We start from the raw sequence: 17,642 nt of genomic DNA, 5'->3' as shown, positions 1-17,642 counted from the left end.
GACACGTTGACGTTGCCTTCGTTCCAAAACCCGGTAGGGTGCTCAGCCTTCACGGGGATGGGTAAGTCGCTGTCCCGCGAGACTCTGCCAAAGGACTTTGGTGAGCAGTCCACGGTGGACGCGCGGGACCTTTGCTGCAGCCGGCTCGTCGGCTCATCCGCGTCGCTGGTGAGCAGGCGACTGTGGCTATCGAAGCCGAAGCCATCGAACCACGCTGTAAGGTCGGCAATCTCTTCGGCCTCTGTTCTCTGCGAAAAATCTGCGGGGTCTGAGAAGAGGTCGCCCGCGCCGCCGAGGATGGCCATCTGGAAGGCCGTCCAGTCGAGCGTATCATCGGGGTCGATTTTCAGCCCCTTGACGACTTCTGACTTGGGGAAACGTATATTGCCGTGTTTGAAGGCGGAATGGTTGAACGTAAATGGTGTCGATTGGAAGAATATAAAGTCGTCTTCGTCAACGGGTGCGAATGTTCGTGCATGCCTGTTGCTGTGTTTTGCTGATTGGCCTCCCACGTCAGGCGTGGTGACGACTACTTCGGGAATCGTCGGTAACAGTGGCGCCTGCGGTCTAGGAAGAAATCTCGCCGGGTTCTTTGCCGGTGGAGGAGGAACAGCCTGCGTCGGATCCTCAGCCTCGTATTCATCCTTGGATACAGGCTTCTTCCTCCGCGGCGACTTTTCTTTGAAGGGCAAGTCTCGTAGTACACTTGGGTCGAGAAGCTCGGGTGGGGTCATAGCCTCAGAAGGCGTGATGGAGGTCTTTGCCCCGGCTGCTCCGATGCGAGAAAGGAGGTCTTGGAGGTGAAAGGGCTCAACGGGCGTCTCGCTTCCATCGGTGCTTACAGTCCTCAAAGTATCGCTCGATCGGCGTGGCTGTCCTTGAGACTCCCTCTCCAGTCGTAGTGCATGGAGGCGGTCCGGTGTAAGAAGCTCATCGACTTCTACTTTACGGAAGAATTGTCCGGTGAGGATGTCGGCTACATCTTCTCCCAGCTGCCATCGGGCAGACTTCTTGGATCTCATCTTGACCCGTTTTGATTTCTTTGACTTTTTTCTCCTCGGCTTCGAAGCAGATGATGCCGAGGTGCTCAGCAATGGAGGAGGTAGCGCTGGGGTGCTGTTTCGAGACTGCAGACTCAGCAGTGGAAGGCTTGGTGAGTCAGGCTTCGCCATGTTAGGAGGGGTTGGTGATGTCGACCCGGAGCCCGTCTCGATATGTGACGGGAAAGTCGAAACGGCCATCTTCGCCTCTTCTATTGCTGTTCCTACGGCCTTGAAGGCTTCATCGGTTTCTCTAATGAGCTGCTGGACATTCAAGGACCAGCGGTCCAAGCCGTCGTCTTCTGGGGTCGGTGGAGGGGTCATGGTCTCTCTAAGTGCGGGATGTTCTGATAGATCTATGTTGCCAGCCTCTTGAGCCTTGATGATCGCTTCCGTCGACAGTGGTCTGGGCTTTCTGCTAGGAGGTGGTGATAGAGGGGAGATGCAAAGGTGTCGACGTTCGGCGAGACGTTTCGGGGCCGCTGATCGAGAGGGCCTCTCTTGGAGTCGAGGGGAACAAAGAGTGCCATAGCTGGTGTTGGTCGAGGCTGTGTCTGTATGACAGTCGCAACTGCTCAAAGAACTCGACGACGAATGTGGTGATCCCTGTGGGCAAGATGGGCCTTCTGTCGGTATCCTCTTGATGCTTTGTGTTCTTCGTACGAGGGTCTCCTCTCTCGATGGTCTTCTGGGCTTGGGGTTGGATGGACGCCTGACAGGCGCCCAAGATTTTGATTTTTGTTGTTTCCTTCGAGACTTGAACAATGAAATATCCTCGCTTCCAACAGAGTCTTCAGAATGACGGCGCTCATCTATCGTCTGAGAGCGGCGAGGTGAGATAAGCCTCCGTATGCTAAAGCTCGACCGAGACATCCTGTCGAATACTTGGGCGTACAAAGGGAATTCATGCAGCAGCTCAAGAACAGTATGGGCTCACCACGTCTAGTACATGCCATATATGATGATACGAAGGGGAGGGGAGGGAATATCATGCAGTGCTTAACGAGTGACGTGACTAGGAAGGAGATCCATGACTGGGGGAATGAGCCCAAGGACAAAGGGGAAAGGAATAATGGATGCCATCTGGAGACATGGCAAGAGGCCGAGGACTGGCTTGTATGTATGTTGTTCTCGATCTGCGTGTAGGACAAACAAAAGCAAGCGAGTCGGGGCCATCTTGGACCAGCTGATAATTGTGCCCGTACCCAATACAGTACCTATCATGGTCGAATTGGGGGTGTTAGTCAGGGAAGCTATCAGCTTGGACGGGCAGATCTACTTACCCATGGACAATGACAGGTGGAGGGTGGTAATGAAAGTGGTCGTGTGTGTGTGGTGAGGTGCGGTGCTGTGTATGCATGTTGCGGCGGTGCAAAAAGCCAACCTGGCCCCTGTCTGGTCGTGCAGGCAAACTGCGTGAGAGCGGAGGCTGCAGAGTCGTGTCTTGTCAGTCCGGCCGGGGGTTGCTCGCTGCCCGGCTCCCGTTATTTTGGTATCCAGCCATTGGCTGTGTCTGCTGGTTGCTATTACTGGCCTTCGCGATTTTCAAAAGTACAATTCTTCTCGAGGGGGGGCGGGAGACTTCTCCGGAGGGATCTTGGGGTGGTAGGCGGCCCCAAAGGGAGGGTGGCATCGCATCTGTTCATCGCCGGCCCTTCCAGCGTGGGATATGTGAATGTTGCGAACAAATGAATCCATATTGCTTTACTGTTATGTTTGGAACACCTTGTCGCCCTCTTCAATCTTGTCTTCCATGTTTCTGTCCCTAGTCCCATCAAGCTTCGTGCAGTCAGCCTTATGGAGTGATTGACAGCGAAGCCATCGAGACAATATGGAACATCGTGGCCGGCGCAGAGCGCGGGATTCGGCAGGATTCGCTTCATCTTACTATTGGAGCCAGTCGTCGTACTAAACGACAAACCATCGGTCAGCTGCATTCTAGAGCGAGATGCAACTCGATAGAAGTCCTCGCCGTACGACGACGCGGGCGGCGACGTGCAGAGAGGAGCAACCAGTTGGATCTAATCCGGCCCGTCACCCTGGCACCGACCTGCCAGCCACGACCGAGGGTTTTGCGAGAGCTCGAAAGTAGCGAAAGTGGGAGATATAGCAAGCTGTTCAACGTCCTGACAAGGAAGACGGCTGGTGCCCAGAAAGCACGACATATTGCCAGCGGAAAACGTCGAAACGGTGACAGCTCGCTCCCAGGAAAGCCATAGAACCGGGCCGTGCCCTGCTCGCCTGGGGCAGCTGGGGTTGAACGGCCATGCCGCAATCTCGAGAATGAAAAGTCGGTGGTTGCCAGCGAACTGCTGACCGACGACGATCTTCTAGATGGATGTCCTTAAGTGCCGAGTCTCACCTCACTCTCACCGACCGGCGACCGGTAAGCACTTGCTTGGCCGCAGTTGAGACAGCAGCGACTCGCTGCTTCCAACGAATGACTATTCCCGTATCTTCCAGATTGGTGTGGGCAGCGCAGCCCTCTAGGACAAGCTGCAGGGAATCAGTCCCTCATTGAGGGGCCCTGAACCCGAACAATCCAGATTCCAGGTAGGGAACTGACGGGGCAAGGCAATCCCCAGGCTCGCCAGTGTCAATCGTTCGGCATTACCCGCGTCCACCGGACGCAGGCCGAGAAGATGCAGAGCCTCTAGTACCGAACGAGGGGTAGGACGCGAATCGATGCTGCCGGGGACACGACTCGGAACTTGGAAAATGGAGACATTGGCCTCCGGGCCATGTTCTCCTGCGTATTCCCGCTGACGCGATGTGAGAATGGGCGAGTATTGAGGGGGTGTTTGTTTCAGAAACAGCATGCGTTCGAGGACAGGAAGAGAATCTTCACCCATCACAGGCTGAGATGGGCTTTGTGGATGTCCTCGAGTCTGCAGAGTCTTCCCATCCACCGTTTGTTAGTCAGACAAGCCAAGCGGGCGTGACCAAGCTGACGAAGGGGGGGGGGGCGGGGGGGCGGAAGACTGCTTCTCTTAGTCTTTCCCCATACCCTTCCCCGGCGGCCGTAAACGGGCAAGCAGAATATCGACCGGTGACGTCTATCGTACATGGCATGTCGTTGTTGGTTGGCTGGCTTGTCGGCAAAGGCGGTGATGAAGAAGCAAAGGGTTCGTGTTCGATGCCGCCCAGTGCCCAGCACAAGCACAGCTGATTTGTGGTGGCTAAGTTGCGTGGTTGCTAACCACCTATTCAAGGTTCAGATGCGTTGCGGATAAGTTGAGTATGGGCTCTTAGCGGCCGCTCGTAGGGTAGAGTGCCCCCACAGTTGCCCGCCAGCTGACATCCAAACTGAGTTGGACTTGCCAGGGCGCCCTGCTCTCTCTCTCTCTCTCTTTCTGGTCCTTGACATGCTGGTAAGCACCCACGCACAACACAAACACCAGAGACAGAGTGACAGGGACAAGAGACACAGAGACACCATTAACCTTCCTGGCCCTGGCAGGATCTCATGTTTGTGCCTTGAACTAGCAACTCGGTTTGGGGGCCGCGGCGGCTGCTGAGGGCTGCCGTTGGGTTTGAAACCCCAAAGCTGTTGTTGGATAAGCTGGCTGTTCTGAGAAGAATCAGGCGAGCCAACTACCCATTTCCACTCTCGTCAACCAACCAGCACCACAGCTCCGAACAAAGAAAACGTTTGCTCTTTTCTTCTGCCCATTTCAAGGCCGCTGAACAGGCCATGCTTCACTTGATTTCTGTCGTTTCCCCTCCCAGTTCAAATCACCCACCAGACGCGACTGGCGCACAACTCCAACCCCCCGATGACTCTAGTCAATTCTTCATTTCTTGACTTCACTTCTGGAATAAACAGGCCTTGATTAGCCATGTCGACAAGAACGTTGAGAGTCAGCAACCGAGTAATACACCTAAACTCTACCAGGCCAAGGCCAAGACAAGGCAGCCTTAGGAGGCTAGCCGTTCTATTTCCGACCTCATGAATGGCACCTTGAGCCGGCAGCTTCTGCCCTCCTGCTGCAAAAACCCCCCCTGTCCTTCTGAACCCCCTGCCGCCAGTCCGCCCGCGTTACATTGATAGCCCCTCGAGGTTCGCGGTTCGCGGTTCGCAAGAGCTGAGACATCGTGGTTCGTTCTCTCCAACTTTCCCAAGGCAGTCTTGCTTTTTCCTTTCGACTCTTTTCTATTTCATGTAGAAAAGCTGTCGGTCTCGGTGATTTCTGGCCCCATGTCCTAACCCTGGCTGGTAAACCCCATATTCATTGTCTGCCGTCCCGTCCGTATTTTCCATGGATTTCCCTTGAATCCTATTGCTGTGTTCAGTGCGTGTGGCCTGTGGACTCTGAAGTTCCCAAAAGTCCGTACGGACGTAAACGCGCACAAAGCCCCCGTTCCCCCCAACTTGGCATCAGTCGATTATGCTCAGCAGCTCAGGACACTCTCTAGACTTTGGGTTTGCCTCCTAGACCCGATCCTGCCGAGAAAAGGTCCGCAATGGAAGCAATAGAATGATTCTTGAGAGTGGAGACTGCATACGGACGTACAGTATTACAGATCGACGCGCGTAAGAGCACGATGAGGTCCGACAGCGGCGGTGGAGAGGATCTGCCTTTGCACAATGCCAATTTAAGGTACGATTCAAATTAGACCCTCGTCTTTCGGCCGGTCAGCGTCGGATTCGCGAGCCGTTTCCAAATCTGGCTCTGAGTTGAGTTGTTGCAGGCATGGACGGGTGGCAGGTAGGCAAGTAAGCACGGGAAAAGATAGTCACATTAAGAGATTTTGATCTTAAGGTATTGGGTATTAATCTGATTGGCTCGGGCTGCCGAGTCCAAATCTTGCTATTAGTTGCGCGATGTTGCGTCGCCGGCAGCTCATTCTTCTATCGACATCCCGACTCTGCGGCCCTTGTGTTGGCCCTTTTTTCTGGTGAGTGATGACGATTCCTTCTACAAAAGAGAACATAGGCTCATTTCGTGGCCTATTTCTGGACGTCTTCCAACCGCCCAAACCTTTCTGACTTTGCCAAGTGGAAAAAGCGAGCAAGCGCCGTTGATAATGACTGCATGGGAGTGCGCCGATGATCTTTCGAAATAGTAATAGTTGAGTAAATGATGTTGTTTGACTCAAGGGAATAAGATGGGTGAGGTGGTATAGTTTACCATCTCGATGAACTCTTTGGTCGTCGTAGTCTGACGACTTGATGGCCTCTTGGAGTAGGCCGAATCGAGGAATGGTAACTTTCCGGGTATCGAATGTTGTTTTTTTGGAAATTTTTTTTGTTGTTTTCATGGTCAGGTATCCGGGATCGGTGATTCTTCACATAATCTCGCTTTGCTTGCGGATCTCCTTAGAGGTAGTCGTCTTCATGAACGACTTGGCCGCGTGGCGCGGCACGTAAGCGGCCTGCTTGGGCTGGTCACCCATGAGGGACTCTTGCTCCTCCATGGTGCCCATCGACGTCAAAGAGGCCAAGGAGCCACTCCGGCTGTTGGAGCCCATGCGCGAGGACAAGGAGAAGGTGGCGGACCGAGGAGAGGACGGTGCTGATGAAGCGGTAGAGGAAGATGAGGTGGAGGAGCGGCGACCAGGCTTGAAGGCATCGAGCCAGGAGCCGACGTGCTTCTTGGACCACATTGGGAATGAGTAATCGACGATTCCGAAGGATCCAGGGGTGTTCATTGAAAGGAATCGGGAGAATGTAGTCGACAAGGATGATTGTCTGGCTTCTTTGATTGTTGGAAAAGGCGTTGAGAGCGTTATGCTGCTGAGAACGGAATCCGAGATGGATGGGCGGGTTGGACCACGAGGTTTTAAAGACACGAGAGCAAAGAGATGAGTCTGAGATTGTCGATGCCGAACAAAAGAGCAGCCACGCGATAGGATCGAATTGTCAGATGGACACAACAGATCAGAGCCGAAAGGATGGTGGGATTTTCGAGAGGCGTTCAAAGGAAAGTTGAGAAAAGCGCAGTAGGGAAAAATAAGATGGAGCTATAACCACCACAAGTTGAAGGATAGGATATTTAGTTCAGGACCGGTTCACGATGGTACGTCCGCAAAAGGCAGAGGCGGAGCAGGATGCTTCCGCAAGCGGACGAGAGATTTATCTACCGGGTGGGAAGAGAGAGCGGGGAGGGCGACGTGGGCAAAAATGTGGCCGTTGTCAGTCAACACACACGCTGTCAGCGCCCATGATGGGATCAGGAACGACAAAGATTCCAGCCAACATGCCCACGCATGCCCCCGCGCAGTCCGCGCAGCCTCTGCGCATACCTCAGCCCGACTGAGACATCAACAAGTCCGTCGCAACGCCCCGTCAACGCCCTTGCCGTTTGCGACCAAATTCCTCACGGCCACATTACTGCCTCGGCCGGCCCATTGTGTAAGCCCCGACCTGCTGGGACCAGGCTTGCCAATTCTTGCTGTCCGGCTCCACGGTGGCTTGGCCAATGGCTGGAATGCTTCGAGAGGAATGGACGTTCACTAGACACCAAGCGCGTCATGTTCTCTCAAGAGCCATCACATCCGCAGGACAGGCCAACTGCTGCCTCTACTAAAGGCAAGAGCCACAAGGCTCCCGCGATCGATGCTGTTGGCAGCAGACCGGCGTGAAGACCGTGGGCAACAGCCGAGCTGTCATTCTCAAGGGAGGCGCACATGGCGTATATGCGGACTGGGAGCCAAATTCTTCAAGGAAAGGCTAGCGCTACACATTGTTCGCCCTAGCTTCGGGAATGCAGCACGGCCTATTGTCAAAGTCGACGCAAGCGGAAGGTATGCGAAAAGCCAGAGATAGCAACGGAAAATTCAAACCCGTTGCGATACCGGTAACCCTGGGAAAATTCCATTATCATTCATCTATGTGCTAGGGTAGGTAGGGCAGGGCACCACGTTGCCTTGAATTACTCATCCTCATCCTGTCCCTCTTCATCCTCATCGTCCTCGTGCGTGATGAATGGCACAAACCGAAAGTCCAGAAAGCTGACTCCGCCGCCCTCCACCTCAACCATGAATTGCAAGCTCAAAACGCCTTGGGCATCGCCGCGGAAGCTAATTTTGCTAGCGATCCGCATCGCCTCGCTGGAAGACTTGATCAGATCGAACTTGTAGGTCTGGGTCCATCGATCCTGGATTGAAAAAGTCTCCAGTAGCTCGCGGCCTTTGGCGAAGTCCACGCTGGACGACCCCAGGTCGCCAGCACCGGAAAGGGAAAGGTAGGGTTGACTCTTCGAGGCTGATATGGTTAGGCGGCTGGGGCCGGTGGGTGCAAGCTCGGCCAAGGCGTCAAGAAGGTAGCGCGCCTGCATGATGATTTTGAAAAAAAGGTTTTCCCGGTCAAAGGGTATCTCCTCTGGGATTTCCGGCAAATAGGTTGTGAGGCTGGCGGTAGTCTTGACTCCGCTTTCCTCGATGATAATGTTGAATTGGCCGCCCTCTTCGGTATACACCAGGCTGCAGGTCCCGCCAATTCCCAGAGTCTGGTTACTAAACGCATCTGGTCGGTAATTGCGGAGATTGCTCCGGTACGGGTCCTGCTCGGCCTTTTGCGTTCGCGTTGCAATGTCTACCGCGCCGAAAATTTGAAGCGTCTCGAGAAGTGCCGGGAGCGTGATTTGGAAGTTGGGCAATGGCTCGTCCTCCGCAAGATTCAGAGAGTAGGACGTGAAGAGTTTCTTGTCGAGGAAGGCAGTACCTAGACGATGGTCAGCCATCCTGCCCACTACAAACACTTCATTGCCAAACTTGCCTTGCATAACTCTAGAAAGATCTGCAGCAAACCTGATACCATCTTCCTGGAGTTGAACATGGACCTTGTTGGAGAAGCTGATGGTCCTCAGCAACTGATATAGCGGTCTCGTCGAGCTGGCCACAGCACGGAACAGCGGCTGCGGTACCGCACTGGGTTGGGGAAGGGCAGCCGACATGACTTCTACTGGCGCTGCAGAACTGTGTATTTGGAAAGTCACCCGATATGGAGAGATTGGTGAAATGGAAGTTCTTGGTTGTTTTCTAAAGTACAAGGTCGCCGCCGACTTGAAAAGCTTCTTGGGGTATCTTAGACGTAGACTCCGACCGCGCAGAACATGTAAACCGTGCCGAATCTAAATGCGATATTAGTACAGGATCTCGACTGGGGAATGGAGGCCGTCTGGCTTACGCAATTGCAGCTGAGGCAGGCACACCGAGCGCTGGGATGTTGATGAAGGAACGATCTGCATTGAAAAATTAGGCGATGAACTTCGAATGAAGGTTCTCGAACAAAGCTTACTCAGAGCGAAGAAACCAGTGATAGCAACACCAATGAGGAGAAGAAGGAACGCAATGAAGAATTGGGAATCCTTGGCGACGGCGGGTTGGAACGGCGTGCTAGCAGCAGCTTGCCAGACCTCAAGCAACGAGGAGTCCATCTGCTGATCGAGGAGAAGACGATTGATTGTTCTTTCGTGTCTGAGTCGTTTGCGTCGGTGTCGCAGAAGGTGGTCCGGACCGTTGAACAGGGCTTGCACAGAGTCGTGAATGTCCAGATGTATCCGGAGAGTGCTGTCAATGGGAGATCATGAAGCGCGGATTGTAGCTTCCCCCAAACGTGTTCTGAGCTCCAAAGGGTCCCACCGTGAATTGTGGCCTGAACCAGAAAGGGCTTAGCTCCATCCCACTTTCCCCTTGTGCATCGACCCACTTGGCGCCATCCGGCAACGGAGAAACGACAGGGCCTAGCGCGGCATGTCATCAACCGTCCAGGAACCACCTCGACATCATCCATCGACAAGGTTCATCGAAATAGGCCTGCGAAGGCTCGCGATCGAGGTCAAAATGAAGGAAGAGAGTAAGTCGCATGGTCGCTATTCAAAAAATGGCCCTAGGCACGTGCTAACATCGGGCCACAGCCACGAAGCGCAAGGCTGAGGAGGAGCCGTCCTCCCCGATCGCGAATAAACGGGTCAAGCACAATGAGTCGGCCGAACCAGAAAAGAAGCCGGCGATGAAGCCCATCCCCTTCCCTGAAAAGGTGAGTTCGACTTACAAAGCTGCGTCGCAACCATCGCGCAGTTGATGCTCGCTACGCGCTCTCTATGCGCTTCCTCCACATGGACCCGCTGAAGCTGACCACGATTTGCGACAGCCCGCTGTCATCGAAGAGCGCACCGGCGAGATCGAGTTCCGGGTAGTCAACAACGACAACGAGCGCGAATCCCTCATCATCCTCACCGGTCTCAAATGCATCTTCCAAAAGCAGCTCCCCAAGATGCCGAAAGACTACATCGCGCGACTCGTCTACGACCGGACCCACTTGTCCATCGCGATCGTCAAGAAGCCCCTCGAGGTCGTCGGCGGCATCACCTACCGCCCCTTCAAGGGCCGCCAGTTCGCCGAAATCGTCTTCTGCGCCATTAGTTCTGATCAGCAGGTTAAGGGATACGGCGCGCATCTCATGTCCCACTTGAAGGACTATGTCAAGGCCACCAGCGACGTGATGCACTTCCTCACCTATGCCGACAACTACGCCATCGGATACTTCAAAAAACAAGGTTTCACCAAAGAGATCACGCTGGATAAGAGTGTATGGATGGGTTACATCAAGGATTACGAGGGCGGTACGATCATGCAGTGTTCAATGCTGCCCCGCATCCGATATCTCGAAATGGGTCGCATGCTCTTGAAGCAAAAGGAGTGCGTTCAGGCCAAGATCCGCGCCTACTCAAAATCGCACATCGTCCACGCTCCGCCAAAAGAATGGAAGTCTGGCGCCAAGCCAATCGACCCGCTCACCATCAGCGCCATCCGCGCATCAGGCTGGTCGCCCGATATGGACGAGCTTGCCCGCCAGCCCCGCCATGGTCCCAATTACAACCAGCTTCTCCACCTCCTCAACGACCTGCAGAACCACCAGTCTGCCTGGCCCTTCCTCGTACCCGTTAACAAGGACGACGTCGCCGATTACTACGAAGTTATCAAGGAACCCATGGATCTTAGTACGATGGAGACCAAGCTCGAAGCAGATCAGTACGCCACGCCAGAGGACTTTATCAGGGATGCCAAGCTCGTCTTCGACAACTGTCGCAAGTACAATAACGAGTCTACGCCGTATGCGAAGAGCGCCAACAAGTTGGAGAAATACATGTGGCAGCAGATCAAGGCCATACCCGAATGGTCTCACCTCGAGCCGTAGAAGGGCTCGATGAGGCCCGGGAAGGGCGATCCAAGGCATGTGACGCCGCAGCCAGAAACCCCAAAAGTTACCGAAAATCCTTCGGGAGGTTTGAGGCGGCGGTCGCATAGGGTGCGTCGTGTGTCGTAGGCTTGGTTGATTCACGAATCAAGTGCAACGAAAAGAAAAACATCGGATTGGGGCGGTTTTGAAGGTTCAAGGAGTTGGCGTTGGGTGGCGACTGTAATTTCTCTACTTGAAAAAGGACTATCAGATAGAGCTTTCCGGAAGATTACCAGCAGTGTGCTTCTAGTCGGGTCGGGTCGTGGCGTTCGGGAAAGGCCGCGAGGCTACTGTCAAGCCAATGACTGAGTTGAAATGTTTAACTAAAAGTCGCACCCCTGTATCGCATTTGAATCATCTTCACGAGCATGAGACTTTTGCTGACACGGCACATTGCATACATTAGGGGGTCGTCAGGGTTATCGCCAAGATTAGCACTTTTATAACTAAGGTTTCTTAGTTAGATACAAATGGCCTCCCTGGAAGCGGGCCTCGAAATGCAGAGAGTTCTCATTTCCTCATAATCTCTTGTGCTCGCTCATCCAATCCCTTGCAATTCCAGTGAAGCATAAGAGCAATCCTTCCAACGCCATATGGGGGAATAGCCGAGTGATGTGTAGTGGGTCGTCGCCTTGTTGGGCCGATCCTCCCTTTGCCCCAAAAACTCAAGGAACTCTAGTATTGAAAAATTCGAATCAGACTAAAAAAATCGCCTCTTCGGCTGAAGATGCGGGTCGAGGCGCTTGAAGAGATGGAGCGAGATACCCGTTGCCGCGACTACGGAAATCTCAGATCTTCTCCGGTCGACAACGGGGCCCAGTTCCATCTTTGGCTCCAAGTGCTTGGGTCGGAGTATACGAAAGTTGAAGGGTAAGGGCTGATCCATAAAGCATGGGAAGCATCGACATCAAACTCGCCGGTCAGCGGGTTTATGATCGGTCGATCTACTGTCGGTTGGCGTCTGGTCGGCATCATAATCTCATGCACAGTTCGAGATAGCTCTTCCCCGCTTATCACATTCATTTGATCAACGAATGTCTCAGGCCCACGAGAGGGAAGTTCAGGCGCCGAAACTTCCTAGGCGCCGGGTGCCTGTGCTGTTCTCTGCAAGTTTGGGCTAGCTGCGCTGTCGCCGACAGGGAGTCGCAAATCCGAATATGTACGTCTCCAGTTTGTGATTCCGCCAATGTGATGTTCGTCAGTGCCTCTGCGTTCCCGTGCCGCATTGCGACTTGAAATAGAGGGCAAGCGAGGAGGTGCTGCAGTCTCCTCGCCACTGCTGGAGTTCTGGTTCTCAAGCGTACGGCGAATAATGTCGTGAAGGAAGTCTGGTATATCTTGCCACTGACCAGCGCGGGCAGCGCTCAGCATGCGAGGGGGGAAGAGTGCTTGTGGCACAACTGCAACAGCCGCCGGATCAGCTCTCGATGGCGAGATGTCGTCGTTTGAGAGATATGGCAGCTCGCCACTCTCAATGACGTTCTTTAGCCACTGCTCCCATTCCTCGTCCAAGACGGTAGACATATCTCCAGCCTCTCGGCGTGCTGCCCTCTCTCTCAATCGCTGATTCAGAGCAACACCGACGCTCTCAAGTTCCTCGTCACTCTCTTCACCGTCCATGTCCTCGTCTCCATGATCAGTGGCATCATCTGTATCCACAGACCTTGATCGGGGGTTCCGAACCGGTGCCGCTGGACGGTCTTCTGGCTCAATCCAGTCGGGGAATCCATCGCCCGCAGTGTCTCTGATGGGGATGCCTTGCTCCTTCTCGTAGCGCTCCTTGGCCCATCTCGTGCCCTCCCACTTGGTCAGACCCGCAATCTCGTTGGGGGTCAGATGGAGGTTGTCAAACGCTCGGAATAAGCGGCGGTGCCAGGTCCAACGACTCAGACGGATACGGTGGATGGGGTTGCAGTAATCCAAGCCCGGGTACTTGGCTTCTTGGGTGTCGAGATGGCCGTAAAAGGAGTGGACCTCTTGACGAACCTCTAAAATCAGGCTGCGCTGCAATAGAGCATGGAAATTTTGAGGATCGCTCGCGCGAGGCTTGGGAAACATGTGCTCATAAACGAGCTGATCGATGGGGCGGCCCTTCATCTTCGGAATCGGCTAAGAAGAGTGGAATTTGCAGCAGAGTTTGGCGCAACAGACGTGCAATCGGGTGGGATTTTCGTAGCAGCTCGCAACAGAGAGGACAAGCGTTGGTAACGCCGCCTTTGTACCGTGCTGTTGGTCCGCTCACAGATTGCCTGTGGAAGGTTGGAACTGGAAGCGGCCGTAGAAGAAGTCGAGGCGTCTTCGTCAAGGTTGGTGGAAGGAAAATCGCAAAATTTTCGGTCAACCGATTTATGGAATCGTACGTCACGGCCAGAGAAAGAGGGGGGTTCGGGAAGGAGCTAGGGGCCGATCTGTCGCTGTGTCGTCTGAAGAAGGGAGTTTGAAAGGTGAAGCGGTCTGCGCTTCAACGTAGGTTATTGTTGTTGTTGTCGTATTGGCATGGAGGATGTTGAGGACGACTTTCTTTTTCAACGAGGGGCGTTCGGTTGAGGGAAGAAATCGTGAACATGGGAGAGTGTAAACGGGAAGAAGTCGGAAGTCAGCGGCGAGAGGCGGGTAGGGTGGGAGGGCGAGGCAGGCGAGGCGAAGGCGTGTTGCGTGAGCGTTGGTGAGTTGTGATGGGGGATCCAGGTGCAGGGTGTGGATATTTGATCGTGGGGCCTGTAGGGTGGGACGTGGACGTGGGACGGGGACTCGGGCGCGGGCTTCTTCAAAAGAAGGTACGAAGACGAAGTACGTACAGAATACCCCAACCTTGAGGTAAATAAATATTGACTGAGATGGTGTCCTTTCCCCGGTCACGTCTAGGTACTAAGGTGTGTGTGAGGTGTGTGCAGCGGCGACTGCGGTGACTGCGGTTGGAGTGTCAAAGGAGGAAAGAAAAAAAACCTTAGACTGGTGCTGGACAGCTGGGATTGGGACTGGAGGACTGGACTGAGGTGGACGGGGAATGCCTTGGCTGACAAAAATAAAACAGGAGGCACCACCCATCTTCATCCCCTTCCCATCCCTCAAGAGAAACAACCTACCGTAATTGACCAGCACCTTCCACGGCACCTTGAGGTATCTTGGGAGTTCCCATCTCTTGATATTACTGGACCCTGCTAATATTTTGGTGCCTGCTTCATATGCTACGCCTCATGGTCCGTAGCGCCTTCCCACCGTGCCTACCGCATGGCACTTTGCCTTATTCTCACGTACATAACCCGAAATGGCAGCTCAGCGAAGGAACTGTCTGTACGCACGTACCTTTCATGGCTGGCAGCATCCTATGATTGACTTTTTGAGATCATGTTACGAATACCCTCAGACATTGGATCCTCGAGATTCACGGGCAGTCTGGCAAGGTCCCCGTCCCAAATCCTACATGTCAATTTGTCGGGCCAAATCGCGGACTTTGAGCCTTTGAGATAAAAGAGCCCCGCACTTCCATTCTCTAGGTAGGTCTGTCACTGCTGTGCCCGGTAGTTGGACCCCTAAAGTATCTTTCCTCCCGCCGCTTCGCTCGAGGTACCTCCACCCAACCACGGGTAAGCCAAGGTATATTTCCTTCTTCGGACTGAACATGCCGGAGCAAACTACCAGTACACCGCAATACCTAGTACACTACGTGATTACTACAGCACAACAATGGTCACTGATTCGCTCTATAGTTTCCAAGAGCCCATTGGTCGTGCAGGGCCTGGAACACGCGATCGTCAACCTCGATTCCGCCGTTGGGATGGTGGGCGCCTCGTTTTCTCGCAACCGGTACTGCGTCTCTCAAGTTTCATGCTGTCGCTTTTTCTACCTGCACTACCGATAGAGATGGCGGACTTTGGACTTGAGGAGTTAAAACAAGGCAGATCGGCCCCTCTGTCTCTCTGGGTCTGTCAAAACCCAGCGGCTGTGGGACAGGGGCAACCCGAGTCATTTTCCATCACACGCTTGAGCGACAATCCTTGGCCTATGACATCCTCATCGAGCCAACTCGTCGCTCAACCCGGGAAACCGCAACATGACGGACCGAAATGGCGAGCCCAGGCATCACGGGTGCCTCCCATGGTCTACTGCACAGTAGTGTGACTGACAAAAGGTTCCTCGTCTGCTTTTTGAGGTGCATAGGCTTCATCACTTCCCCTCTCACAAAAAACCCTCGCTGCATCATAACATCCTGCAGGGATTGAGGCCACCAAAAGGTCAGATTGTGGCCTCGACTAAGACCTGCCGGACCTGACGCAGGAGAAACCCGAGCCAACGGCGCGCTTCTTCGGTTGTCCTTCGCAAATACACACTTCCATTCCGCGACGGCCTGCGCACTTTGAACTTGCCATCAGCCTCCTTGTAATACCGCTTGCCCTATGGCCGCAAACCCCTCCGGCCATGGGCTCATCTGACCTCGACTGACCGCCTCGACTACACAAACCCAACAGCCGCCTTACAAGCCCGTCCCCTACCGTCTCAGGAACAGGGGTCCTCTTCATGGCAGCCAATCACATTTTCAAACCCTCCCATCCCTGCGGTCATCCCGCCCTTCCCTGCCTCCGCTTCATGCATCCACGCCAAAATCTTCTCCTTCGCCCCATTCACTGCCATCCGCAATCTCACTGGTTCCATTCTTCCTCTTCTTCAACAACCCTCAAGGCTTGGACCTCAATCTGCTCGGTGCAGAAGGCGAGAAATAAGCAGAGCTGCATTTTGGACTTGCTGAGAATCTGCATTATATTATCTCCGTCACAAACCGTATCGTGGAGCCCCGTTCGCCTGCATGTCACTCCCGAAGGATGCATGACGCTACATCTCCGAACGGGTTGCCGCTTTTCGGCGGAGATTTTCGTCGCAAATAATTCTTTTCGGGTCTGTCTAAGCCTCCCAATATCAGACTGGTTCAAGACCCAGAAGAATCTCCCATCTCAACATCTGGATGGTGCTCACACGCTGCTTCTGTCCTGTTAGTCTCAAGTGGCCCAAAGCTTGGTTCAGGCACAAACCTGCAAATCTACAATCACTACTCCGCACACCCACACCAATACTGCCGTGGCATTTGGCAGATAGATCCCTTGGTTGTGGAATGCTTCCAATTTTGCCCCACACATGTTTTGTTGCGTAAGGTAGCTTCATCGGAACTTTGAGCGGGGGAGACAGCAGACGACACCTAGAAAGCAGAACCCAATGGATTGGCGAGGAAACCGTGATCGCCAGAGTGCCGGCCTCTCTCCATCTTAACTTTGTCGGCCGTGAACCGTAAGCTCTCCCATGCAAGTTTCGCCTCAGACGCGACAGGGCTTGCCCGCATGGTTTCCACTGGCTCATGAACATGGCGCGCTGTCCATGGCTTGAGTCTGAGTATGTGTCTGCTTAAGGTAATCATGGCTGTGGCTGGCTGACTGGTCAGCTTAACCCAGTCTCACATAGCAAGGGCGGTGTCATATAAGACAAGCTCTCTCTTGATGTGTACTCATGGTGACGGCGTGCCTCTTGACATGCTGCAAGCAGTTGTTTAAGTATCGAATTTCCTATTTAGGTTATGGTTCTACTAACTCAGAACACATCCACGCCAAGACGATGGAACAAAAACGTTGATGTGCATATCATTCATGACCTGAGCAATCAAGTAGATTGAGATGCTTGATATGTTGCGTGACTATAGTACAATCCATCCTATTCTATAGCTACTGCGGTTGAAGCGTACATACCCATAGAATCAAATGAACAAGTGATGAAGGAAGGCTTGCAGTCTTTCTCCCCTCTTTTTTGATTCACTTCCCGCGAAGTAAGAACGGCATATCTACGTCACCTCCTTGAGGGGAGCAAGTACTTTTCCAGGAAGAAATCAACGAGTGACAGATCTTGGGTCTCAGTAGTCCAAGTGGCTTCGTGGCACTGTCTCTCTTGAATGGTGCCTCGATGAATAGAGTTGTAAACCAATGATTCAAGCCTATAATATACCCTCGGGATTGATACTGCTTAGCTAGCAATGATCATATGAACCTTAAGGGGGAAAGGGAAAAGAAAAGAAATACAGATATTGATGTGAGTCCAGGGACTGATGATGTTACCCTGGCTTCTGTTGAAAGTGACTAGAGTTGTGGATTCATTGCCTTGTACAGACCACAATTCCATGTGGTACTGATCTATTCAAAAGATCAGTAGATTTGGATTCAAGAGGTATCCGGGTTGAGTTAAAGACAAGCCCGGTAGAAGGCTAGGCAGTATAATGGTTGATAGGAGCTTAGAATGGAGGGGAAGTCGAATAGTGAGAAGGGGGGAGATTAGAAACGAGCCCAATTAGTGTCTCTTTTGCGCTCAGCTCCGAGCCCAAGAGCTTACTTACTATAAATATAGCCAAAGACCGCTTTCTGCTCTTATCTCTTCTCCCA

General features: G+C 53.4%; 6 protein-coding genes across 6 annotated transcripts; 1 reads left to right on the top strand and 5 right to left on the bottom strand.

Moving 5' to 3' along the window:
* Window positions 1-161: 161 nt before the first annotated feature.
* Window positions 162-1,076, bottom strand: BDZ83DRAFT_556693 (uncharacterized protein; the record flags this gene model as incomplete). Its single annotated transcript, XM_060503525.1, has 1 exon — window positions 162-1,076. A coding segment is annotated over one exon (915 nt), but the record flags the coding sequence as incomplete, so codon positions are not given.
* A 5,253-nt stretch (window positions 1,077-6,329) lies between these two features.
* On the bottom strand, window positions 6,330-6,692 carry BDZ83DRAFT_746313 (uncharacterized protein; the record flags this gene model as incomplete). The annotated part of the gene is made up of 1 exon (XM_060513251.1): window positions 6,330-6,692. One exon carries the CDS (start codon window positions 6,690-6,692, stop codon window positions 6,330-6,332), a length of 363 nt encoding a protein of 120 aa, XP_060371970.1.
* A 1,223-nt stretch (window positions 6,693-7,915) lies between these two features.
* Window positions 7,916-8,938, bottom strand: BDZ83DRAFT_714873 (repair protein Rad1/Rec1/Rad17; the record flags this gene model as incomplete). Its single annotated transcript, XM_060511678.1, has 2 exons — window positions 7,916-8,706; window positions 8,761-8,938. 2 exons carry the CDS (start codon window positions 8,936-8,938, stop codon window positions 7,916-7,918), a joined length of 969 nt encoding a protein of 322 aa, XP_060371969.1.
* A 131-nt stretch (window positions 8,939-9,069) lies between these two features.
* On the bottom strand, window positions 9,070-9,421 carry BDZ83DRAFT_746311 (uncharacterized protein; the record flags this gene model as incomplete). The annotated part of the gene is made up of 3 exons (XM_060513250.1): window positions 9,070-9,115; window positions 9,172-9,226; window positions 9,283-9,421. The coding sequence occupies 3 exons, from the start codon at window positions 9,419-9,421 to the stop codon at window positions 9,070-9,072; spliced, it is 240 nt and encodes a 79-aa protein (XP_060371968.1).
* A 340-nt stretch (window positions 9,422-9,761) lies between these two features.
* BDZ83DRAFT_597191 (Bromodomain-containing protein) lies at window positions 9,762-11,647 on the top strand. The gene is made up of 3 exons (XM_060506891.1): window positions 9,762-9,840; window positions 9,902-10,023; window positions 10,138-11,647. Exons 1-3 carry the CDS (start codon window positions 9,828-9,830, stop codon window positions 11,182-11,184), a joined length of 1,182 nt encoding a protein of 393 aa, XP_060371967.1. The 5' UTR covers window positions 9,762-9,827; the 3' UTR covers window positions 11,185-11,647.
* Window positions 11,648-12,303: 656 nt separating this feature from the next.
* Window positions 12,304-13,323, bottom strand: BDZ83DRAFT_746309 (uncharacterized protein; the record flags this gene model as incomplete). The annotated part of the gene is made up of 1 exon (XM_060513249.1): window positions 12,304-13,323. One exon carries the CDS (start codon window positions 13,321-13,323, stop codon window positions 12,304-12,306), a length of 1,020 nt encoding a protein of 339 aa, XP_060371966.1.
* Window positions 13,324-17,642: the final 4,319 nt, after the last annotated feature.

The sequence above is a fragment of the Colletotrichum acutatum genome, assembly GCF_030867785.1.
Source record: "Colletotrichum acutatum strain CBS 112980 chromosome Unknown BDZ83scaffold_1, whole genome shotgun sequence".
Classification (NCBI taxonomy): Eukaryota; Fungi; Ascomycota; class Sordariomycetes; order Glomerellales; family Glomerellaceae; genus Colletotrichum; species Colletotrichum acutatum.
The sequence above is the reverse complement of the archived record's forward strand: the minus strand, read 5'-3'. Positions and strand labels throughout refer to the sequence as shown.

What these genes read in the sequence shown, in the direction of transcription:
- BDZ83DRAFT_597191 (XM_060506891.1), top strand. An exon ending in CCATCCCCTTCCCTGAAAAG is followed by an intron (nt 10,024 to 10,137) that starts GTGAGTTCGACT and finishes GATTTGCGACAG; the next exon opens with CCCGCTGTCATCGAAGAGCG.